The sequence below is a fragment of the Ascaphus truei genome, chromosome 10 (genome assembly GCF_040206685.1).
Source record: "Ascaphus truei isolate aAscTru1 chromosome 10, aAscTru1.hap1, whole genome shotgun sequence".
NCBI classification, from domain to species: Eukaryota; Metazoa; Chordata; class Amphibia; order Anura; family Ascaphidae; genus Ascaphus; species Ascaphus truei.
The window spans coordinates 34,504,578-34,531,009 of record NC_134492.1 but is presented as its reverse complement, the minus strand read 5'-3'; the positions used below and the strand labels follow the sequence as shown (position 1 = coordinate 34,531,009).

The window sequence follows — 26,432 nt, the reverse complement described above, 5'->3', positions numbered from 1 at the left end:
TTACAGAAGGGGAGCATATTGCAGATAGAGAGTAGTGCTAGGACAGGAGGTCAGGCTTTGAAGCCGTGGGGGTGGCAGGCTCAGGGGAAATGGGAGGAAGTACTTCTTTAAAGCTGAGATAGTGGATTTATGGCATAGCCCAATAGAGGTAGCAGAAGCTAGGGAATTAAAAAAAATGCATGGGATAGACATAAAACAACCCCAAATACAAAAGAAACCAGAGGGTCTGAGGTTTCACAACAGATTGCAGAATGGGCAGACTAGGTGAATCAAGGGGTTCTTATCTGCTCCCACAGGCTATGTTTCTGGGGATTTTGTCATGTCTCTTTATAGTGGAGATTTTCATGAGCAACACTCTGTTCTGTCTAGTGTATGAGGGACGTTTTTGTCAGATGTTCTGCAAGTTTGCGTTGAAAGGATGACTTTATTGGATGGTTCTCTGTAGATTATTTATAATGGGAAAAAAAAGGTTATTGGAGGGATGCTCCAGAAAGCTGGGGACCATTCTGACAATATTCTACAGATCTATATAAAAAAGAGAAGGCTGTGGGGACATTGAGCTGTAGGATGTGTTAGAGGTCATTGGGGTATTGTTGGTAATGTCAATCTCTACATAGGGAGGGTCTAAGTGACCTTAGTGACACATAGGCCAGCACTGGAGGGCTAATGGTTAATTAGCCACAGTGCTCTATTAAAGAATTAGAAAGCTAGCATAGCATTCAGCTGATACATTGATGTGAAGCCAGCAGAAGCTTCACTGTATTTCCTAAAAGCACTCATTAGACCTGCTGGTGTGAGGTCAATTAGCTTTGAAATTATTTAGTCTATACAGTTTTGGGGCCCACATAAGATGTATTTGTTAGTGCATGTAATCTGGCTGTATGTCTTGGTGCAGCACCCCCTGTATGGCTATTGATTTGTCTCTCTCAGATGATTATACCAGCATCTCCAGCAAGCCGTGTGACCTGCAGTGCACCAGTAGCACCCGGGAGAGACAGCTGTTGGTACCAGCCCATGATGGGACAAGCTGTAGAGACCGAACCTATCAGGGAGTCTGTATCAGCGGCAAGTGTGAGGTACCACTCAGGACACCTACTTAGTCCATATCATCTGTAAACTAGCCAGTCTTCACCCCATATAGTGATATAGTGTGTGGGTGCCGTTACAGAGGATATAATACACCTAGTCATGATACCAAGGTGGGACCAAGTCGGAATTATGGATCTTGGATCTCAGTGCCCACTGAATTTACCAAATTGAACATTGTTTTGAGTAGATTTTAGGCACCAGTACCATGGACTTTTTCAATATCTAGCAACAACAAAGAACAGACTAGTTACATGCTTTCTGAAGTCCTATATGAGCCGCTGGTTGGAACCTTTGCGAAATGATCTTGCAAAATGTTGGAACTTTTTTAATAAATAAAGTAAATGTTAAAGGTATGGAAGATAAAAAAGAAAATAATATTTTATTACATTTGTACACTGTCTGTACATGGGCTGCAATGGCAGTGAGCTCATACAAATGACATATCCAGTACAGAGCATGGCTTCAGGTTACATACAAAGCTGCATGCTTTCCCCTTGTGTCTGCCTGCAGCCGGTGGGATGTGATGGGAAGCTGCACTCTGCCAGGTCTTTGGATCGCTGCGGTGTTTGTGGGGGGGATGGAAGTACCTGTTACCGGGTATCAGGGAGCTTCCGAAAGTGCGTCTTGGGTAAGCAACCTATCAACTGAACGCGGCACGGGGTTCAAAGCAAAGGCTACACTGTTCCTTAAAGCAGAAGGACTTGCTGTACATACAGTAAGCACAGGACATGACCCCATATCCAGTAGAAAAGTCATTTCAAATATCTAATACATGAAATACTGAATCCTAAACTTAGAAACACTTTAGATATATTCAGTCCTTCTATTTATGGTGACCCCATCACTGCATGGAGAGCAACAGGGGGGGTTATTTTCTTGGCTGGAATTGTCTCTCTTACCACTCACAGTATATAAATAGGCAGTGTATTGACCTAACCGCATTGCCTCCCGAGCCCTGCACAAGGAACTGCAGAGGGAGTGTTACTCTGTATGACAGCTATAGTCCAGGGGTATCCTGCAATGTTTTGAATAGCTGTTTAAATCAAAGTAATTCATTATTATGGGTAATAAAGTACATATAGATTGCATTTGAAGTACTGATTGGAACTTGGTCATACTGGATTTCTATGTATATGTCAGTACAGACAGTTCACCCTGTATGGAGGTTTTGTACACGAACCACTGGCAGTGCACACAGCATAATATTTTTATCCATGAAGTACCGGCCCGGTAAATAGTGCTGTATGCACAGTATGCAGGCACTTGTACACGCGGACACACACTCTCTCTGTATATATGCATGCGAAGCACTGTGTTTGTAATAAATGTATCTCTCCAGGTTATGCTCTAATCACAACGATTCCAGTTGGAGCTTTTGATATCCTAATCACGGAAAAAAGGAATACTGAAAATATCCTGGGTGAGAAAGACTTTCACTTCTCACTCTTCGGGGGTAATTCTGTATCCACTGAAGCGGCAGTTCGGGCCGTTTCAGGCAGAAAATCCCCCTTGATGTCAGTGGGGATTTTCAGCCGAAAATGTCTCAAACAGCCGTTTTGGTGGATATAGAATACAGCCCCTTAGCCCTTGTGCAATAAACTGTCAAGTCGCTTCCCTGCTCGGGAGAAAATGTTAGTCTCATTCATTCAACATCTAGTCTCCAGTTCTTGGAGGCAGTTTCACAGCAGATTATAAAGTGGCCTCTGTTAATCTATCTGCACCCCCCCTTTTTTCCCCTCTCCATTTTCCACTCCCCTCTTAATTCTTATATTTTCCTCTTTATACTCTCCCCTCGCCATCTCTTTTCTAACCTTCATTCTTTTTTCACTCCCCTCACTTTCCCTCTCTTTCCCTCTTTTTCTTTCTGCCCCTCCTCATGTTAGTTTATTTCTGAGTTCATTCTCTCCGTGGTCTTACTCTCCTCACCTTTCTTTTAAAATGTTCTCCTTTCTTTTTTCGGACCCTAATTTCTTTGTGTAACCCCTTTCTCCCACTTGTTCCTCTACTCCCTTTTCTTTATCTCCTTTCCACCTCAATCTCACTTTTCTTTTTCCCTTGTCTCCTCTTTAGCTCTGGCAGACGCGGTGGGGAATTTTTATATTAATGGGAACATGATGATGGATAACCCTCAGAATTTCCGTGTTGCGGGGACGCTGGTGAAGTATCGCAGGCCGCCAAACGTGCAGAGCTTGGGGCTGGAGTATTTAACTGCGCCGGGACCAACCAATCAGTCACTAAGTGTCATGGTGTGTGGTGTGAAAGACCCCAGTCCTCTTCTGCATGTGACAACCTGACCCCTCATCACCCACTGACACCATCAAACCCTGACATTAAACTGTTTGTGATCACCAACCAGTCCCTTAGTCTCATAGTGTGTAAAACCTCAGCCCCCACTGTAGCTTCTAACATGTCCCCTCTTCACCCAGTGACATGACCACAACCTGATTTTAACATGCCCAGACTCAGTTGCCAGTCCTTGAGAGTCATAGTGTATGTGTAAGACAGCAGCCATGCGCTACATCCTCCCATCTGTCACTATCAGCCATCACAACTCAACTTCAACATGCAACCAGTCCCTGAGTGTGTGTGTCTTGTGTGTGTGTGTGTGTGTGTGTGTGTGTGTGTTTAACTACAACCTTTAATCTAACACACTCATCCCCAATTAATATCACATCAAGACCAAGTTTTCCTCCAATCTGATTACTGTGGCCCCAGCAGCCAGTGTCCCGCATTCACTCCCTAGCAATATCCTTCCACATTCTTGGTAGTTACTGGATACAAAAGCAAGCGATTTGCTTCCTCTGCAACACTCTACCTGCTCCCTTCATTCTCTGACAACATTATAATGCTCTGACCTCCTACCCAATGCAACCCAGCCCCCCCAAAATTATTTTATGTTATGCTGCTTTCAACAACCTATGTCTTTTCTGCCTCCCCAACTCAACCCATCCCCCCCTTTCAAATCCCTCCCCACAATTTAATAGTACCATGACCCTCAAATTAGTCTATTAGTGTCATGCTGGGACTTACACTGTGACCTACTACTGATCTGCTTTGCCAATACTAAATCCATCACAACCTGACCCAATTGTTTAATAACCTTACAATGACTGAAGTCCGTAGTCTTGTGGTGTTTTTCCCATGCAAACTGCTAAGTGCCCCTCGTATCTTTAATCACCACCGTCACAACTCCTACTTGTGTATGTTACACAAACTATACATAAACAACTGCCTTCTTCCATAATTTCCCTCACCCAACCTGAATGCGCAACAACCCAACATTCTATCAATGTTGTGATGTGTGAGCCTCAAGTAGTATCATTTTATATCTGTGAGAAATGTAGTGTTGTTGTGTCTCATGTGTAATTATGTGAAATCATCCCCCTTCCTTCTGAGGGGCTGTTTATGGTCTCCTTTTTCGTTGTATGTTGTTTTATATTTTAGGTTTGTAGCAGTTTAATTGTAACTGTGTAACGCACTCTTGTGTCAAATATATTTATGTGAATCAGTCTGTATTTTCTACATTCAGTATTATAACTTCAATGGGAAGATTCCCCACATAACATATGAATACACCGCACCTCGTGTCCCAGAACCACCTCTGCCCCTTCTCTCTGGGCCAAGAGAATCTGGTCTGCAAGCTCCTAGCAATGGTCAAAGTGAGGCCCAGAGAGGTTCTGTGGGGGGACACCAAGAAACGTCCAACCAAGATCCACCTGGAACCTGGAGCTGGGGAAACCTTCAGGAAGGAGAAAGCTCACACATACACCCTGAGAGATCCAGCAAAGAGCAGGGGATGGCAGAGGAAGACCAGACAGATGGTAAGTGTTGCCTTCTAGGTGTAGCAGGACAGAGGGTAATTTTCCCCTTCTAGGACAGTGGTGGGCAACATGATATACTTTAAAGGGCCACATGTCCTATAAAGGGCTATACATTAGCCTTAACATTCACTTAGGCAGTATAACACATGGGTGTGGGAATTGTGTGATATGTGAGGGGGGAAAGAGAGAGAGGGACATGGGGAAAGGAACACGAGAGAGACAACACCATGGGGGGGAAGGTGATAACATGGGGGGAGTGGTTAACATGGATAGTAAGTAGGTGACATTGGTGGCTGTACCTCTCTCTCTTCCCAGTGCACAGGGAGCAGGAATGTTGCAGCTCTTGGGCAGGAGCACCTCCCCTACACTCAGCTGCTTAATGCTGGTGGGCTCATTAATACTGTACCGCTCCTCTTCTTACCTTTGGAAATAGGGTTGAGGACAGGAGAAGAGCGGGACACTATGAATGAGCACGCTGTCAGAAAACAGCTGACCGGAGTGAGAGGGGAGATGCTCTGATCAGAGGGAACAGCACCCGGGAGAGAGAGAGCAGGCTACCTGGGCAGAGGTTGGGGGCGACAGGTGAAGCCCCTGTGGGACATCTTTTCCCCACCAATGTTCTATGAGAACCAGATAGAGGGAAAGTGCCACCTTCTCTATAAGTGTTGACTTTAATCAAACAAAAATACATATTTTCCATGTTCCTTATTGATAAACGGTACACTGTCTGTTTGGCAAGAATGGCGCCTAAGATACTTAGTATATACTTATGTGTGTACCTCTTCTCACAGCTCCTCGGGGCAGGGACTCCTCCTAATGTTACATTTATGCCTTGATGTACTTATCCCATTTATATTATTATATTCCCTGTATTGTATTTGCATATTTCTGCGTACCTGGTTGGCGCTTGTACACAACAAGGAGGTAGGGAGGATTCCAGGGGTACCAGCAGAACAAAACCCAATATGGCCGGGTAGAAATGATAATTGTATCAATGTGATGGTTGGAAATTCAAACTTGCAGAACCACTCTCGTCCCTCTATTCACTTGCTGGACCTGGATATTAGTGATGCAGATCAAAGAATAATATTCATATTATAATAATAACAACAACAATATGCTCTATAACAGACAGTAAGAGTAACAATTTAACAGGGCACAATGTAATTATAAGGCTGCAGCTCAATCACTTTAAATAAATGTCCAGCACCACTTCTCACTCCCCTTTACCTCTGCAGTATCCTCCACCCTCCCCTCCTCCATTTCAACGACCTCTAATCGGTAGGGTTGCCCCTCTTTTCAGGTCTAACCTGAACACAACCCCAGGCCAACTGTCTACTCCCATCCCAAGTCGCATAATTCCATCATCTACTGTAGAATTCCCACAGTGCGAGGAAACAGCCTCGGGCGAGGAGAGTCCTGCTGGTGCAGCCAACACAATACAGACAAACAATTTCTTCAAAGTGCAGGTCTCCTCAAAGACAGAAATACAACGTAGAGCTCTACTCAAGTTCATAATGAAATTCTCCTTTAATGTGGCAGCCAAGAACAGTGGAAAGACAACGTTTCAGGTCCCATATGGACCTTTCATCAGATCATGAAACGTTGTCTTTCCACTGTTCTTGGCTGTCACATTAAAGGACAATTTCATTATGAACTTGAGTAGAGCTCTGCTTTGTATCTCTGTCTTTGAGGAGACCTGCACTTTGAAGGAATCGTTTATCATCTATCGTAGGCCACGCAGAAAATGTGGGCTGCTTAACTCACGTGTACGCCGTTTGTATTTGTATCTTTAAAGTCACATCAACTGCTGCAGTGCAATAAAATGAGTTTTGTTATTATTTCGTATTGTTATAAACCTAAATTCTGGGGATGACCTGGAGGCAGGTTGGGAATACTGTGTACTTCTCAGCACTCCCTCTCTGTGTTTCAGGCCTCCTGCCCAGCACCACCGCCCCGTTGAGCTTGCTCCAGAGTGAATTGTGGAGACTCTGTGATCACCAGAGTGACTCTGCCCTGTGCCATACTCTCTTTGGTGAGGATGCCCAGGCTGGCAACCCTGGGGGTCATAACCTAGCAGAGTCCACCCAGGAAGAGGAGCAGCTTAGAGATAGTCTAATGTTGCCAGCTGTGTATGAACATCTTAGCTCCATTGCTGGGACTCAGCCACTACAAGCACCCAGCTCCAACAGGTACATGCCCTGAAACACCCGTTGTGCTTCTGATCTTTGGTTATAGCCCTCTCTTCTCTAATCTCCATGTAAAACTCAATTCTTCTAATCAATGTGTATATTCCATTTCATCCTGATCTCTGGTTAAAATGTCTTCCCTTTGGGCAACCACTTAGTACAGGCTTTATTCCCCTAACCTCCGGGTTTATTCCGCTCTGCAGTGACTCAGTGGCGGGACAGGACATCAGCCGTTCTGACATGTATCGCTGGAAAGTTTCTGCCTATTCACCCTGCAGCTCCACCTGTAGCTCAGGTAATGTGTGAGACAAGCAGGGAGAAATGATGGGATCACATCAGTCACCCACACACATAAATGATGTGTTTATATCACTGTAGGAATCAGCTCCACTTATGCGTTGTGTATCCGATACGATGGGAGGGAGGTGGATGAATCATATTGTGATCCCATGACAAGACCAGAGCCCACCCAGGAGTTCTGTGCAGGAAGAGAGTGCCTGCCCAGGTGAGAAACAAGAAGGGGAGACAGACAGTTAGTGAGTGGGTGAAAAACTGCCGGAGATGCAAAGGAAAGATGTGTGTTGGTCTCACATTCTTTCCTTCTCTTGAAGGTGGGAGTCTAGTGGTTGGAGTGAGTGCTCCCGAAGTTGTGGACAAGGGGTGCAGGTGCGCTCAGTTCGATGCTGGAAGATGCTGGCTCCCGGGCTGGATAGCTCTGTGTATGATGAGCAGTGTGAGGGCACCCAGCTGCCAAGACCCCCACAGAAGAAAGTTTGTAAGAACAAACCTTGCGGTCCCCAGTGGGAGTTGTCTGAATGGTCAGAGGTATGTTCCAGACCACCTGTACTTCTTTCTCCCGTGCCTTTCATTGTCTTTGCATCTTTCCCTTTCACAAAGTTTAATTCTGCACTTTTATTTTTACTTGTACTTTTATTCTCTATGTCTCCTTCTTGTCTCTGTCTCTTCCCCCACCCACTGTCTCTCTGCCCATTCTTGTCATCTCTCCTATGTCTTTCTTCACATCACTCTTAGGTTGTCCTTGTCTCTTTCATCTACGTGTATTTTTCTCTCTCTCTCTCTCACGCCTTCCTCCACCTGTCTCTCGTCTTCCTCCACCTGTCTCTGAGCTCTTGTCTTTCCCCCCTGTGTATTTGGTGCAGTGCACAGCTGCCTGTGGGTCTGAGGGGGTGATGAGGAGGGAGGTGAGATGCTCTTTAGATTCCCATCAGTGCGACGAGGCTGTGAAACCCCAGGTTCAGAATTTGTGCTTGGGTCCTCCATGTGACCATCACTGGACATCATCAGAGTGGGGACCGGTGAGTAGGCCTCATCTGCAAGAGAGATATTTGAATGTAAGTTACATGTGTGTGAGTAGGATGATAAAAATGTAACGTGTGGACGTAAGTAAAGCGTGTAATGCATTTATGCCCAAGTTCCCAAGTAATGTTGCTCTTTGATTCACTTGACGTGCTGTCATTTGTATTACAAATATATTATGTCTTCTAATTCTCTATTCAAATATATTTAGATGACTTTTCATATCATTTGAAATGATTATTGTGCAAGAACGTTGCTCGCTGCATGTTGCGGAGGCCCCGCATGCTTCATTCTATAGCCTATCTTCAACAGGAAACGCGTCACCTCTCAAATCCGTACACGTGTATGTGCCTTGTGCCAAACTGCTTCATTGTGCTTTCTGTTTGGATGGGGTATAGATAGCATTGTGCTGTGATGCTTTGTGATTGGCTTGGGATGAGCAGCTCCTTGTTATGTTTCACAGTGACTGGTACACTGTAAGAAACAAACACCTTTGCCTTATTCGGCCCTGGTAACACCAAGCAATTCTTCTATTTTCAATAGCTGGCCATAATACTTTGATTGACAAGTACTAATATTTAGTATGCTTCTCTCTGGTTGGTTGGCGGTAGCATTGAGTACACTTTGCTTTGATTGGCTGGCAGTAGCACAAAATAATGCATTGCTTTGGGGGAACACTATGTGATAGATCTCACTGGATGCAAATAACACAGTGTTGACTTGAAGTAACAAAGACAATGCTTCTCTTTGATTTGCTGGGAGTAACAACATGTGAAGTTGTTCTTTAGTTTGCTTGGCTTGAGTAATACCAAGTAAGGCTGTTCTCTCATTGAAGATCAGGAAATTAGGAGTAGTATTTATATTTATCAGCACGCTCTGAATGGCTGTGAGTAATACAGTGTAAAGTTGCTGTGAGTTACTCAGTTTAATGCTGCTGTCTGACTGTTTTGGGCAATGCAGTTGAACAGTGCTTTAAGTAACTGCTACTATCAAACTGCCTGTGTTGTCTTAAGCATGTGTTATGCCTTACAGTGCTCTGGTCCATGTAGTGAGGGGCACATGAGTCGGTATGTTATTTGTCGGAACAAAGAAGGGAAAGTGATTCCAGATGCCCAGTGCGACTCCGACAGCAAACCTCTAGCCAAACAGCCCTGTGGGGAACTACACTGTGCCCCTCACTGGGTGCCACAGGAATGGGCACAGGTAGGGCTGATGGGGAATGGGTATGAAAGAACTGGAGAGGTATACAGAGTGGTATTCGTAACACCCATGACACTCTCTTCTAGTCTCATGCTGCCCATGGTATCACCATATACTGTACATAAACTTGCACAGCGACACCGTCATAGTGTGTGACTGGCACAGTGTGTTTAATGAGACTATGTGACCGTCACACAGTTGCACTATAGCTCCTTCCAATTTCATAGCACTTTCTAGTATATTTCCTCAGTAATTGAATCTAAGTAGCATGGAATCCAATGCTTATGGTTGTGTATTGAAGACACTTTCATCCCTATGCCACGCCTCCTCCCATTTAGTGTGATGTGTGACAGTAAATCCATGCAATAGTCACACAATGCACTGGATAGACCCTAAACAAATTGTGACAGTAGCACACCACAGGTCATGGTAGCCATTGGCATGTGGTTTCTGCCGGCAGTGTAACACCAGCTGTGGGCGCGGGGAGAATACGCGGCTTGTATTGTGCTGGGCTGGAGAACGGTCTGTACCGGGATTACCCTGAATCAATGTGTGAGCTCTCCCGAAAACCAGAGCAGAGAGAAACCTGCTTCCAGAGGCCTTGCTCTGCTTGGTTCACCACAGCCTGGTCTCAGGTACCCAGCCAGATAGTGAATGGATCGGGCCAGAGATAAATATGTAAAGTACTGTTATAAATGTGTATTAAAATGCTCTGAGTTCAGCTCCCACATCCGGCTTCTGATAAGAGTTTGTGGCAGTTGAAGAAGAGGTGATCAGCAGTGGTAACTTCTTCAATTCTCACTTCTAATTTAACCCAGTAAAATGTGAAGAAAACTGATAAACACTATGCATTTCTGCCACGCCAACAATAAGTATTACCCCATTATTCTAGTTACTAACCCTGTGGTAATCATTTATCCGAAATTCCACTGAGAAGATAATAACCCTATTTTAGGATAAGTATCTAATGAGGATGAAGATATTATCTAGCAAGCTGTGCTTGCAGGAATTCGGGAAAGTCAGATTTATAAAGGGAAGATCATGTGAATGTATGTGGGTTGTATACATGGAACGGTATGATGTGCGCGCATGCGTGTTATGGTACGTGATATGCGTGTATTTTGGAAAGTTCATAATTTGTGGATGTGCATGAAACAGTTTGCAGTGTGTAAGAAGATATAGGATGTGTGTGCTATTTTGTAACAATAATGGTTTGTGGATTTGCATGGCGTTGTAAGATATGTTTGTTTGAAGATGTGGTGCAGAGAAGCACTTGAAAACAGCTCTGGTAAATGAAACAGCTTTTAATTAGCATGGAACACAAAGTATAGCATACACGGGAGTGTGTTACATCATGACCCACTGCTAATTATGTATGGTTCAAGACGCTGTCCCCAATAAAGAAGTCAGACCCAGTTGTGCTTGAAATCCACAACTGGCTTAGACCAAGAGTAGCCAACACCAGTCCTCAAGAGCTACTAAGGCTGCAGTCCCAGTGCCTTCTACAGCGCACACCTCGACGTGCACTGCGCGAAAAAACCCTGCCCCTCAATGGGGCTGCGCCCAGTATGCACCTTCGCGCGGAATGTGCAGCCGCGCTGTACTGCAATTTTTCACAAAGAAATTCAAATTGAATTTACAATTTGCGACGGCTGTTCAGCCAATGAGGGCGAACCAGCCGCGTGAGGTCAAGGCCACGCCCCTGGACACCCCCAGCCACGTTCCCCCCCCCCCCCATCGCAATCTCCAGCATCTTCTCGCAGATCGCGGTGAAGCGCTGAGCACGCCCCCCCCCCCCCCCGCCGGGCGCGCGTGCTACAGTGCACACTGGGACAGCGGCCTAACAGGTCAGGTTTTCAGGATATCCCTTCTTCAGCACAGGGGGCTCAGAGACTCAGTCAAACTGTTGCCAGCTTAGGTAAGAATGTAGAATGATACACTGTCACGTGCTTTACATATACAACTAAGGAGGAAAGAAAGGAGGGTCATGTAGTATCTAGTATTGCTGCTTTAAATTGTGCATGTAAATCACGTGGCAACGTATAATTCTACATTCTTACCTAATCTGGCAATCAGGGCCACCGACAGATTTCCCGGGGACCACGACTAGATTTATGCCACACACCCCCGTGTCAGCTGTCTTGCGAGCCCCCCATGGCACACTTCGCGGCCCCCTTCTCAATTTCCCCATACTTCCCATGTATTTCTTTTTCCCCCATCTCACTCTTACCCCCTCTCTTCCTGACTCACTCCCCCTTCACTCCCTCTCTTGCATCCCCTCTCCTCCCCTACCCTCCCCTCTCCATCAATTACCCCACTCTCATTCAATCCCCGCTCCTCACAATCATTACTCCCCCCAAATACATACAACCCCCACCACCCCCAAATCTTTAAAAAAAATCCCCCCCCCCCCCAAATACATTAAAAAAAAAAAAACCCCAAATACATACACAAAAGGACCTACAGACTTACCTACCTTGGGGATGGTCTCAGGCCCCTGGTCCCCGGCTCTCCAAAGCTATGTGGGCGTCAGAGCCCGTCTGCTGGTCCTCTCGTTGCCGCCAGGCCCCGGCTCCCCCAAACGCCAAGCCTCTAACGTCAGTGCGCACCAGGCCTCTCACTCATGCCAGTGCGCACAGGAAGCTGTTCATGGCACGTGCTGACGCCAGAGAAGCCCCGGCTAGCTGAGCCACTAATTGAGCCACCTGTGCTGAAGCAGGGATAGCCTGAAAACCTGACCTGTGGGTAGCTCTTGAGGACTGGAATTGCCTACCCTCTGGCTTAGACATATGTATTCTATATCCCTTTTCCTGTGACAGACGGTGAAAGATATGTGTGCATAACGTGTATAATGTTTGTTGGTGCATAAAAGTGTATGGTTTGTGTGTAGACGTGTGTGTATCTTGGTAAAAAAAGAAGAGGTGTGTGCGTTTTGCATGTGCCAGTCTCCAGCTGGCAGACCAGGCTGGAATGTCCCATTCTCACGCGCTGTCTCTCTTCCTCACACAGTGCAGTAAGACCTGCGGATCTGGGCAGCAGGTTCGGGAAGTGAATTGTTATCAGGGGGAAGAGCTGGGACAGGGTTGTGATCCGACTACAAAACCAGAAAGCAAACAGGCCTGCCAGCTGCAGCCGTGCCCCACTGAGGCTCCGGGTAAGAGGCTGCTACAGCTAGGGGTAAACCAAATGGGATTTAACAGATGGCACATAGATACAGGTGGCACAGAGATACAGGTGGCACAGAGATACAGATGTGGCACAGAGATACAGATGTGGCACAGAGATACAGATGTGGCACAGAGATACAGGTGTGGCACAGAGATACAGATGTGGCACAGAGATACAGGTGTGGCACAGAGATACAGATGTGGCACAGAGATACAGATGTGGCACAGAGATACAGGTGTGGCACAGAGATACAGGTGTGGCACAGAGATACAGATGTGGCACAGAGATACAGGTGGCACAGAGATACAGGTGTGGCACAGAGATGCAGGTGTGGCACAGAGATGCAGATGTGGCACAGAGATACAGATGTGGCACAGAGATACAGGTGTGGCACAGAGATACAGGTGTGGCACAGAGATACAGGTGTGGCACAGAGATACAGGTGTGGCACAGAGATACAGGTGTGGCACAGAGATACAGGTGTGGCACAGAGATACAGGTGTGGCACAGAGATACAGGTGTGGCACAGAGATACAGATGTGGCACAGAGATACAGGTGTGGCAGTCGTTGTTGCACTTGTTGGTGAGTTAGTGCCGACTTCACGGGTGACTACTGTATTTACAATGCGGTCGCTGGCACATCATGTATGTCCCGCCAGCGGCAGCAATAACGGCTGCTACATCTGTATGTGTCTGTCTATATGTACATACCGTATGTGTATATCTAAGCGGATAAACCCAGTTTAAATCCCAGTGTCTGCTCTCAATGTGACCTTGGGCAAATCACTCAATGTCCCTGTGCCTCAGGTCCCAAAATTAGATGATAGCCTACATGGGCCCGGGATTAATTGTGCCTGAAAAATTCTATGTACAGCACTGCGTGGACTGTCAGCACTAAAAAAAAAACAATATATATGTAAATATATACTTTATACAAAATGGTCATGATGCATGTGGGTTATGACATCAGCGGATGAGGTATGACATCACGGTTCCCCCCTTAGCTGTAGGACCAAGGCAGTGAGTAGAACTAGAAGTAGAGTGTGAACATTTTGCGATTCACATAAAAGTCACACAACGGGCAACTTTTGCAAAACGTCTCTTCATTTTGGCACATTATCACATTCACACACACACACACACACACGTCTTAAAATGGGAAAGTTCACACATCACAAAACAGAAATATATCTGCGTTAAGAATAACTCACAGCAGATGTAAAGCTAATTAAAAGTAATCAATTACCAATTGTTTGTAAATTTATTACGGAAACTCTTTGAAAATAATGAATATTTGTATCCAGAAATGGTTGGGGTTTATGTATCCTGTGTATGTGTATATATAACCTCCAAAATAAGCACTCAGGGTATACCAAAAAATACAAAAAGTTTATTTAGACAGACTAAAACACCAAAAAAATGGAACACCCCCTAATCAACACAAAATAAGAGAGAGAGTAATCTACACAATAAGATCTCATACTATAGCAGTTCCAATCCATGGTAAATACACTGAAAAGAGGATCTTGATCTAATGAATAAAGACTCAGCAGGGAAAAGGCACTTCTTCCCTGCAAAAATCTGGACCGGCCGGTCTAGAAAGGTAACAGTATCACCGAAAAATATCTTCACGCAAAAAAGTGTCCAACGGTATAAGAAACATTCGCTGAAATTCAATCTCCCGGTACAAAAAAAGTGAATTGCCATGGATTGGAACAAGCAGAGATGATAGATTGTAGGCGTGCACGCCTGTATGCGTCACGCGTCATTCGGGTCACAGAAGATGTTCTAAGACCCGTCCCAACGTGCGTTTCGCCACGGCCCCCAGAAGAAGCCATATATACCACATCAATGTAATCTCCCTAGAAGCTGGGCAGGAGGGTTACATATATTACATATGATCTGTTTTCATTGTGCCTCTTAAAAATGCCTTGCTACAATGTTTCCAACAAAAGACAGAAAAGCCCAAAGCTACTTCCAATATGACAAAAATACATAGTGAAATACCTATATATAAATCTCTTGAAAAAGGGTCATTTAGTTAAACCCTTTGGCCAAAGCATTATAAGCCTGCGAGCCACATCAAGGCATGACCAAATTTTGCAGGTCCTAACAAGCACTCCTTTTGACACACACACACACACACACACACACACACACACACACACACACACACACACACACACACACACACACACACACACACACACACACACACACACACACACACACACATATATACATATATACATATATACATATACATATATATATATATATATATATATATATATATATATATATATATATATATATATAACATAGAAAAAGAACAAAAAGCACTCCGTAATAATAGTCACTGGTGTGGGTGCAGATCCTATAATGAAGAATAAGCAATACGATACCGTTTGGAAACTAAATCAGCAGGCAGCACTCCAGAATGGAACAAACAAGTGTATTGAAAAAATAAACACAAAACCAACGTTTCGGTCCACGAATGCACCACCTTGACAAAGGTCCCATTTGTGGACCGAAACGTTGGTTTTGTGTTTATTTTTTCAATACACTTGTTTGTTCAATTCTGGAGTGCTGCCTGCTGATTTTGTTTCCAAACGGTATCGTATTGCTTATATATATATATATATATATATTACACACACACACTTAGTTAAGTTATTGTGGGTAAGAAAAGTGACAAAAACCCTCCACAATAAAGCATATAGCAAATGGAAATATTACTGTATGCTCATCTGAATGTCTTAGACAGGTCTGCAACCCCGCCTTTCCCCATTATCACCCAGCACCCAGCACTTCCACTGCAGCAAGGGATTCTGGGAAATGACATGCAAATGAGCACAGAATCTGTGGGTGGGTTTGCTGGCTATGCATCTTAACCCAGGCTGTGCTCAAAAGCTGTGAAATGCAGCAAGGATAAGCTTATAGGGGACCATGTTATATGATTTTGAAGCAAAAGGTGGCACTGTGTGCTCATTTGCATGTCATTTCCCAGAATCCCTTGCCGCAGTAGAAGCACTGTGTGCTGGGTGATAATGGTGTAAGGCAGGGTTGGAGACCTGTCTAAGACATGCAAATGAGCATACAGTAATATTTCCGTTTGATATATATATATATTTTACGTGGTATGTTTTGGTGTTTCTTTGAGCTTGCTGGGTTTCTGTGTGTTTGCTACAATATTTCCCTGACTACGCATTCGCATTAATATGTGATACTCCCTTTTTCCATATACAAACGTAATAATTCATCACCTTTTCTTAGAAGTCTTGTTTTTCACACCTGCATTGTCATTATTGTGAATGAGTTGATAAGTTCTTATCTTTTGAAGTGAAACATCTTTGCTGGCACCTGCCTAAATTCTCATAGGACTAAAACTCCTTCATGGAGACAAAAATGTGTCACGATCAGGCGGGTGCACGATCACGCACGCACCATCACGCACGCACGCCCCCCTGGCTCAAACTTCTCACAGCACTAAAAGTCGTTCATGCAGACGGAAATGTGATCAGGCAATAAAACAGTACTTTTATAAGCAAACCTGCCACAGTACCAGTACTTTTATAAGCAAACCTGCCACAGTACCAGTACTTTTATATCCAAACCTGACACAGTACCAGTACTTTTATATCCAAACCTGACACAGTACCAGTACTTTTATATCCAAACCTGACACAGTACCAGTACTTTTATAAGCAAACCTGACACAGTACTAGTACTTTTATAAGCAAACCTGCCACAGTACCAGTACTTTTATAAGCAAACCTGCCACAGTACCAGTACTTTTATGAGCAAACCTGCCACAGTCCCAGTACTTTTATATCCAAACCTGACACAGTCCCAGTACTTTTATAAGCAAACCTGCCACAGTACCAGTACTTTTATAAGCAAATCTGCCACAGTACCAGTACTTTTATATCCAAACCTGCCACAGTACTAGTACTTTTTTAACTAAACCCGCCACAGTACCAGTACTTTTATAAGCAAACCTGCCACAGTACCAGTACTTTTATATCCAAACCTGCCACAGTACCAGTACTTTTATACCCAAACCTGCCACAGTACCATTACTTTTATATCCAAACCGGCCACAGCATTTCTATCCAAACCTGCCACAGTACCAGTACTTTTATATCCAAACATGCCACAGTACCAGTACTTTTATATCCAAACCTGCCACAGTACCAGTACTTTTATAAGCAAACCTGCCACAGTACCAGTACTTGTATATCCAAACCTGCCACAGTACCAGTACTTTTATAAGCAAACCTGCCACAGTAACAGTACTTCTATATCCAAACCTGCCACAGTACCAGTACTTTTATAAGCAAACCTGCCACAGTACCAGTACTTTTATAAGAAACCCTGCCACAGTCACAGTACTTTTATAAGCAAACCTGCCACAGTACCAGTACTTTTATAAGCAAACCTGCCACAGTACCAGTACTTTTATAAGCAAACCTGCCACAGTACCAGTACTTTTATATCCAAACCGGCCACAGCATTTCTATCCAAACCTGCCACAGTACCAGTACTTTTATATCCAAACATGGCACAGTACCAGTACTTTTATATCCAAACATGCCACAGTACCAGTACTTTTATAAGCAAACCTGCCACAGTACCAGTACTTCTATATCCAAACATGCCACAGTACCAGTACTTTTATAAGCAAACCTGCCACAGTACCAGTACTTCTATATCCAAACCTGCCACAGTACCAGTACTTTTATAAGCAAACCTGCCACAGTACCAGTACTTTTATATCCAAACATGCCACAGTACCAGTACTTTTATAAGCAAACCTGCCACAGTACCAGTACTTCTATATCCAAACATGCCACAGTACCAGTACTTTTATAAGCAAACCTGCCACAGTACCAGTACTTGTATATCCAAACCTGCCACAGTACCAGTACTTTTATATCCAAACCTGCCACAGTACCAGTACTTCTATATCCAAACCTGCCACAGTACCAGTACTTTTATAAGCAAACCTGCCACAGTACCAGTACTTTTATAAGCAAACCTGCCACAGTACCAGTACTTTTATAAGCAAACCTGCCACAGTACCAGTACTTTTATAAGCAAACCTGCCACAGTACCAGTACTTTTATAAGCAAACCTGCCACAGTACCAGTACTTTTATAAGCAAACCTGCCACAGTACCAGTACTTTTATAAGCAAACCTGCCACAGTACCAGTACTTTTATTAGCAAACCTGCCACAGTACCAGTACTTTTATAAGCAAACCTGCCACAGTACCAGTACTTTTATAAGCAAACCTGCCACAGTACCAGTACTTTTATAAGCAAACCTGCCACAGTACCAGTACTTTTATAAGCAAACCTGCCACAGTACCAGTACTTTTATAAGCAAACCTGCCACAGTACCAGTACTTTTATAAGCAAACCTGCCACAGTACCAGTACTTTTATAAGAAACCCTGCCACAGTACCAGTACTTTTATATCCAAACCTGCCACAGTACCAGTACTTTTATATCCAAACCTGCCACAGTACTAGTACTTTTATATAAAAACCTTCCACAGTACCAGTACTTTTTTAACTAAACCCGCCACAGTACCAGTACTTTTATATCCAAACCTGCCACAGTACCAGTACTTTTATATCCAAACCTGCCACAGTACCAGTACTTTTATATCCAAACCTGCCACAGTACCAGTACTTTTATATCCAAACCTGCCACAGTACCAGTACTTTTATAAGCAAACCTGCCACACTACCAGTACTTGTATATCCAAACCTGCCGTAAAAGTACCAGTACTTTTATATCCAAACCTGCCATAGTACCAGTACTTTTATAAGCAAACCTGCCACAGTCCCAGTACTTTTATAAGCAAACCTGCCACAGTACCAGTACTTTTATAAGCAAACCTGCCACAGTACCAGTACTTTTATAAGCAAACCTGCCACAGTACCAGTACTTTTATAAGCAAACCTGCCACAGTACCAGTACTTTTATAAGCAAACCTGCCACAGTACCAGTACTTTTGTAAGCAAACCTGCCACAGTACCAGTACTTTTATAAGCAAACCTGCCACAGTACCAGTACTTTTGTAAGCAAACCTGCCACAGTACCAGTACTTTTATAAGCAAACCTGCCACAGTACCAGTACTTTTGTAAGCAAACCTGTCACAGTACCAGTACTTTTATAAGCAAACCTGCCACAGTACCAGTACTTTTATAAGCAAACCTGTCACAGTACCAGTACTTTTATATCCAAACCTGTCACAGTACCAGTACTTTTGTAAGCAAACCTGTCACAGTACCAGTACTTTTATAAGCAAACCTGCCACAGTACCAGTACTTTTATATCCAAACCTGTCACAGTACCAGTACTTTTGTAAGCAAACCTGTCACAGTACCAGTACTTTTATAAGCAAACCTGCCACAGTCCCAGTACTTTTATAAGCAAACCTGCCACAGTACCAGTACTTTTATAAGCAAACCTGCCACAGTACCAGTACTTTTATAAGCAAACCTGCCACAGTACCAGTACTTTTATAAGCAAACCTGCCACAGTACCAGTACTTTTATAAGCAAATCTGCCACAGTACCAGTACTTTTGTAAGCAAACCTGCCACAGTACCGGTACTTTTATAAGCAAACCTGCCACAGTACCAGTACTTTTGTAAGCAAACCTGCCACAGTACCAGTACTTTTATAAGCAAACCTGCCACAGTACCAGTACTTTTGTAAGCAAACCTGTCACAGTACCAGTACTTTTATAAGCAAACCTGCCACAGTACCAGTACTTTTATAAGCAAACCTGTCACAGTACCAGTACTTTTATATCCAAACCTGTCACAGTACCAGTACTTTTATATCCAAACCTGCCACAGTACCAGTACTTTTATAAGCAAACCTGCCACAGTACCAGTACTTTTATATCCAAACATGCCACAGTACCAGTACTTTTATAAGCAAACCTGCCACAGTACCAGTACTTCTATATCCAAACATGCCACAGTACCAGTACTTTTATAAGCAAACCTGCCACAGTACCAGTACTTGTATATCCAAACCTGCCACAGTACCAGTACTTTTATATCCAAACCTGCCACAGTACCAGTACTTCTATATCCAAACCTGCCACAGTACCAGTACTTTTATAAGCAAACCTGCCACAGTACCAGTACTTTTATAAGCAAACCTGCCACAGTACCAGTACTTTTATAAGCAAACCTGCCACAGTACCAGTACTTTTATAAGCAAACCTGCCACAGTACCAGTACTTTTATAAGCAAACCTGCCACAGTACCAGTACTTTTATAAGCAAACCTGCCACAGTACCAGTACTTTTATAAGCAAACCTGCCACAGTACCAGTACTTTTATTAGCAAACCTGCCACAGTACCAGTACTTTTATAAGCAAACCTGCCACAGTACCAGTACTTTTATAAGCAAACCTGCCACAGTACCAGTACTTTTATAAGCAAACCTGCCACAGTACCAGTACTTTTATAAGCAAACCTGCCACAGTACCAGTACTTTTATAAGCAAACCTGCCACAGTACCAGTACTTTTATAAGCAAACCTGCCACAGTACCAGTACTTTTATAAGAAACCCTGCCACAGTACCAGTACTTTTATATCCAAACCTGCCACAGTACCAGTACTTTTATATCCAAACCTGCCACAGTACTAGTACTTTTATATAAAAACCTTCCACAGTACCAGTACTTTTTTAACTAAACCCGCCACAGTACCAGTACTTTTATATCCAAACCTGCCACAGTACCAGTACTTTTATATCCAAACCTGCCACAGTACCAGTACTTTTATATCCAAACCTGCCACAGTACCAGTACTTTTATATCCAAACCTGCCACAGTACCAGTACTTTTATAAGCAAACCTGCCACACTACCAGTACTTGTATATCCAAACCTGCCGTAAAAGTACCAGTACTTTTATATCCAAACCTGCCATAGTACCAGTACTTTTATAAGCAAACCTGCCACAGTCCCAGTACTTTTATAAGCAAACCTGCCACAGTACCAGTACTTTTATAAGCAAACCTGCCACAGTACCAGTACTTTTATAAGCAAACCTGCCACAGTACCAGTACTTTTATAAGCAAACCTGCCACAGTACCAGTACTTTTATAAGCAAACCTGCCACAGTACCAGTACTTTTGTAAGCAAACCTGCCACAGTACCAGTACTTTTATAAGCAAACCTGCCACAGTACCAGTACTTTTGTAAGCAAACCTGCCACAGTACCAGTACTTTTATAAGCAAACCTGCCACAGTACCAGTACTTTTGTAAGCAAACCTGTCACAGTACCAGTACTTTTATAAGCAAACCTGCCACAGTACCAGTACTTTTATAAGCAAACCTGTCACAGTACCAGTACTTTTATATCCAAACCTGTCACAGTACCAGTACTTTTGTAAGCAAACCTGTCACAGTACCAGTACTTTTATAAGCAAACCTGCCACAGTACCAGTACTTTTATATCCAAACCTGTCACAGTACCAGTACTTTTGTAAGCAAACCTGTCACAGTACCAGTACTTTTATAAGCAAACCTGCCACAGTCCCAGTACTTTTATAAGCAAACCTGCCACAGTACCAGTACTTTTATAAGCAAACCTGCCACAGTACCAGTACTTTTATAAGCAAACCTGCCACAGTACCAGTACTTTTATAAGCAAACCTGCCACAGTACCAGTACTTTTATAAGCAAATCTGCCACAGTACCAGTACTTTTGTAAGCAAACCTGCCACAGTACCAGTACTTTTATAAGCAAACCTGCCACAGTACCAGTACTTTTGTAAGCAAACCTGCCACAGTACCAGTACTTTTATAAGCAAACCTGCCACAGTACCAGTACTTTTGTAAGCAAACCTGTCACAGTACCAGTACTTTTATAAGCAAACCTGCCACAGTACCAGTACTTTTATAAGCAAACCTGTCACAGTACCAGTACTTTTATATCCAAACCTGTCACAGTACCAGTACTTTTGTAAGCAAACCTGTCACAGTACCAGTACTTTTATAAGCAAACCTGCCACAGTACCAGTACTTTTATATCCAAACCTGTCACAGTACCAGTACTTTTGTAAGCAAACCTGTCACAGTACCAGTACTTTTATAAGCAAACCTGCCACAGTCCCAGTACTTTTATAAGCAAACCTGCCACAGTACCAGTACTTTTATAAGCAAACCTGCCACAGTACCAGTACTTTTATAAGCAAACCTGCCACAGTACCAGTACTTTTATAAGCAAACCTGCCACAGTACCAGTACTTTTATAAGCAAACCTGCCACAGTACCAGTACTTTTGTAAGCAAACCTGCCACAGTACCAGTACTTTTATAAGCAAACCTGCCACAGTACCAGTACTTTTGTAAGCAAACGTGCCACAGTACCAGTACTTTTATAAGCAAACCTGCCACAGTACCAGTACTTTTGTAAGCAAACCTGTCACAGTACCAGTACTTTTATATCCAAACCTGTCACAGTACCAGTACTTTTGTAAGCAAACCTGTCACAGTACCAGTACTTTTATAAGCAAACCTGCCACAGTACCAGTACTTGTATATCCAAACCTGTCACAGTACCAGTACTTCTATATCCAAACCTGTCACAGTACCAGTACTTTTATAAGCAAACCTGTCACAGTACCAGTACTTTTATATCCAAACCTGTCACGGTACCAAAACACCCAGAAGTTTCACTTTAACGCGCGTACTCGGCACACACCATCTTTTTTGCTTTTTAAGATTACTACTGATTAATAACCAACTCTGGCGTCCCTTTGAGTGCTGGGGAACACACATACACTGTATTTGTCACAGCTCTCATATTAGTTGGTAATCGCAGAATAAAATAGCTTGGTATGCAAGACAAATCGGTACACAGCCTATCAAGTTTGATAACCTAATGGACATACCTCAGATGGACAGGTCAGAGGTCACTACTGCTACCTCCACCCAGACTTGTGAGTTCTTCTTATACAACCCTCTATTCAAGATAATGAAGAATTCACTTCCATTCCCTTAAAGGATCAGTATATAGATACTCCCATGGCAACACACAAAACTGTTTAGTAATCAAGGCCGGTGCAAGGACTAGACTGCCCTACTTTCTTCTTGCCCTTGGAGCCTAAAGCATGTTATTCCTGGTATAATTACTGACACCCAGGTCTGGATTTGAAGGGGCTACATTTCTTCTGATCTCTGTGCTCTTCTGTTTCCCCAGATGAAAACTGTGAAGACAAAGCTACAGCTAACTGTTCCCTGGTGCTTAAAGTGAAGCTGTGCTCGCACTGGTATTACCGCAGAGCCTGCTGCCGAGCTTGCGGGGGGAAAGCACCCTGACCGTCACCCGCTCAGAGAGATCCCAGCCTTACTATTGTGAATTCTGTACATTTTGGGACACGCCCAATGTTTCTTCCACTAATAACCCTGCAGTCCCAGTATTGGGGTATTTTAAATGGTAGTCGAAGGGAGGGATCGGCATCGGTTATTTTTGACCTTTTCATTCTAATTTAACCTTATGGTGCTCAACCTGCTGGTCTGTTCATGGGCATATTTGCCCAGTATGCCTCTGTTGATTAACCCCTACAGTGCCAAAGAGTCCAGCAACACACTACTCTGCAATCTGTTCATTTTTCCCCTCTGTCAACACACGGGTTATTTTAAGATGCTGCATTGTTTTTACGAGTGATTTGGGCATTAGGTGCTAAAGCAGACATAACTTATCCCAAAGTTGTTAATAAGGTGCTATTCCATTTTTTCCCCCACATTTAATAACCTAACTGCATGGGTTCCTTTTGCAGTTCTAGTGACATGGCATTTAAACTGTTAATAAAACCCTGTTGCTCGGACTGTATACGCAGCTCTGTAAATTGCAGAGCAGTCCGCCCTAGATTATTATTTTTTGAATGACACCGAGGATTAATGTATGGACCTGTTTTTATTCGTCACTTGATCTTCAGTGGAGTCGCTGCTTATCCAAATACCGCTTACGCTGACGGGCTGCATGATGCCTATTGCATTATGGGAACGCCTGTCATGTGAATACACCGGACACTGCCCCAGTTCCACAGTAGCGTGGGATCGGGGAAATAGAAAACACCCTCATTTAAGTAGCCTTCCTTTACCTCACATAAAGGCCAACTTTTCACAGTGAGTGAAAAATATGATTCTTCGTAGCCTGTCCCCTTCAATTAAATAGTAGGTTTAATGGACTGCTGTGTTAACCCCTTCCCTGCCACAACGCATTGCAAGGTTACGGCTTTGAAGTCTAGTCTGGCAGCAAAAGATAGACGTAGACAACTTTGCACCACACATGGATAGTAGTTTTTAGGCTAAGCAGGTATCGTGGGAGCCCTACCTCTTTCAAAAATGACTGTGGGGCTCTGTATGGCCCCTTTCTCTGCCTAGTTTTTGATCCCGAGGACAGTGTTTTGGGGAGAGGAGGCTCCTTACTCTCCACAATGACCGAGAAAGCCTCCCAGTCCTGCAGCGTCCTGTTGTATCACAAAGGCCCACAATGGAGCCTAAAGGTTGTAACTGCGAGACAACGGCCGCCATATCTGGCTCCAGCTACAGTGACATTGGCTGAAAAAGATGTATTTTTATTATTCTAAATAAAACAAGAACTACATTGGGGAATGTTATCTGCCCCTGACTCGCCTAATAATATATTTTTGTCTCTTACATCGCTGCACCATTCATGACTTTTTTGCCGGAATAATAAGACTCTGCTTCACAGAGCTTCCACTCTCATGTTGATGCCTGAAGCACAAGGTCATTAGGTCACTTGTCCAAGGTCACACGGAGTTCAGACAAGATTCCAAAGGCAGTTTTCTTACCTCTACGTGCATAGTTACTCCTTCAGCCCAATTGTTTAACAAACACCAATAATGCCACCCAATGAAACAACATTCTAATTATTAAAACAAGCGTCAGCTTATTGTAATATGTATAATGTCACATGAGCTTTCAAGAGAAGACTCGTTCCTTCATCAGGAACCAGTATAAAAAATAAATAATTTTAACATGAAAAATACATTTTATTATGACTCCAATATGTCCTGTGGGAGCACACACAGATGACGTGATTTATCCCAACCCACTATTCCTTATTTCATTGTTATTCTACAGGGAAAAAGGCACACACACCACACACCAAACACACCACACACGATCAATGAAGGATGTCCACAGAACTCGAATTGTGTTTAAAAAGAGTAGTTAGTTATTTAATCCATGAAGATACAAATAATATAAGAAATGATCAATGTTTTGAGCCAAGGAGGCTCTTTTTCAAACTCCTCACTCCTGCTGTGGACAACCTTCATTTGATCCTATATGTCACTGGTCATCCGAGGTGGCCAATGGCGCGACTTACATGCAGCCACACAGATAAGTTATCTACTATTGTAATGCAAGAACTGATATGGATGCCCTCTACTATCCGATTATATATATATATATCAGTTGTACTCCCCAATATTTAAACATTTGACACATTTCTGACTCTTTTGTTGCTACAAGAAAAATGGGGGGGAAAAGCATGTGAAGAGACTAAAACGGTAGCATTTCATTTTCGTGTGCCTGACAACATCATCCTCTTCTTTCTCCATATACCCACTTTCTGTTTTGTTCCCTGTCAGAAGCGGTCACATGTTCATTGGAGGAAATCATCTTGATGTATTCATGTTAAGAGGCGCATTGGAAACCGGCCAGTCTGAGAGTTTCATACGTAGACTTCCAGATACCTTGGTCCTTGTGACAACTCCTGTTTTTGCAGTGATAAGTGGTTAGTGGTTACCACGTATATTTGGCTCAGTGGCTCCGTAATGTTGGGCTTGCTCTATTCAAATGAAAGGTAGATGGCGCTAACCGTCTTCCATTATTCCAAGGCCAGGTCCATAGTGCCTTCGCCTGTGCAGAGGCGTGCGCGGCCGTGACGTCACCCGCGTTTTTTGGCCACCGTACGCGCACCGTCCATGGTCGTGTCTAGGGGCGTGCCAGTGATGTCACAGAGCTGGTTCGCCCTCATTGGGCGAACCGTTCACGTGACCTGTCTGTCGTGCTGAGAAATCAGTTTAACTGATTTCTCACGGAGCGCGCGCCCCCTCCTGCTTCCGTGCGGACGCGTGTCCGCATGCCGCATGGACGCGAACCCTGCCTTAAGGCAGTCTGTTCGCTCAGCGTGCGGACGCCTCAGCACGGTCTGCAGTACCATGGCCCCAGCCTTAATCAGCATCACTGAAAAGATGTCTACGGGTAAGCAAAATGTTGGTTGAATTTCCCTATGGGTTGGGGATTGATGGAACATTCTGAAGAGTTGTTTGACATGACAGTCCAAGCCAATCAGTGAACTCCATATATGAAAGCCATGAATCCTGTTAATGTGAAATAAGGTGTCTATGCCAAGGGGAATGGGGAAGAGTGATTGGTTGATGTCACAACTGTGATTTATAACTGTAGCCTGTGTTGATCTGTATGCAAGTTTGTATTACCATGAAAAGCAGCAGCAGCATAGATTAGAATCTGTCAGTAAAAACTGGTTTTCATAACGATGTTAAATAGTTTGTTCTAAACAGCAAAACATCAAAAGCATGGTATTGAACTTTATAGTGTTCCTGATACA

General features: G+C 43.6%; 1 protein-coding gene across 1 annotated transcript in view; it reads left to right on the top strand.

Annotated features, from left to right (window-relative positions):
- LOC142503798 (ADAMTS-like protein 2) overlaps window positions 1-24,730 on the top strand; it is a 36,270-nt gene extending 11,540 nt beyond the window's left edge. Inside the window, 15 exon segments of the mRNA XM_075616512.1 lie at window positions 931-1,076; window positions 1,600-1,717; window positions 2,429-2,509; window positions 3,160-3,335; window positions 4,619-4,910; window positions 6,844-7,102; window positions 7,303-7,394; window positions 7,478-7,604; window positions 7,711-7,924; window positions 8,260-8,415; window positions 9,449-9,619; window positions 10,077-10,117; window positions 10,119-10,251; window positions 12,626-12,770; window positions 23,028-24,730. Coding sequence (XP_075472627.1) covers window positions 931-1,076; window positions 1,600-1,717; window positions 2,429-2,509; window positions 3,160-3,335; window positions 4,619-4,910; window positions 6,844-7,102; window positions 7,303-7,394; window positions 7,478-7,604; window positions 7,711-7,924; window positions 8,260-8,415; window positions 9,449-9,619; window positions 10,077-10,117; window positions 10,119-10,251; window positions 12,626-12,770; window positions 23,028-23,146 — 2,270 coding nt within the window. The 3' untranslated portion in view covers window positions 23,147-24,730.
- Window positions 24,731-26,432: the final 1,702 nt, after the last annotated feature.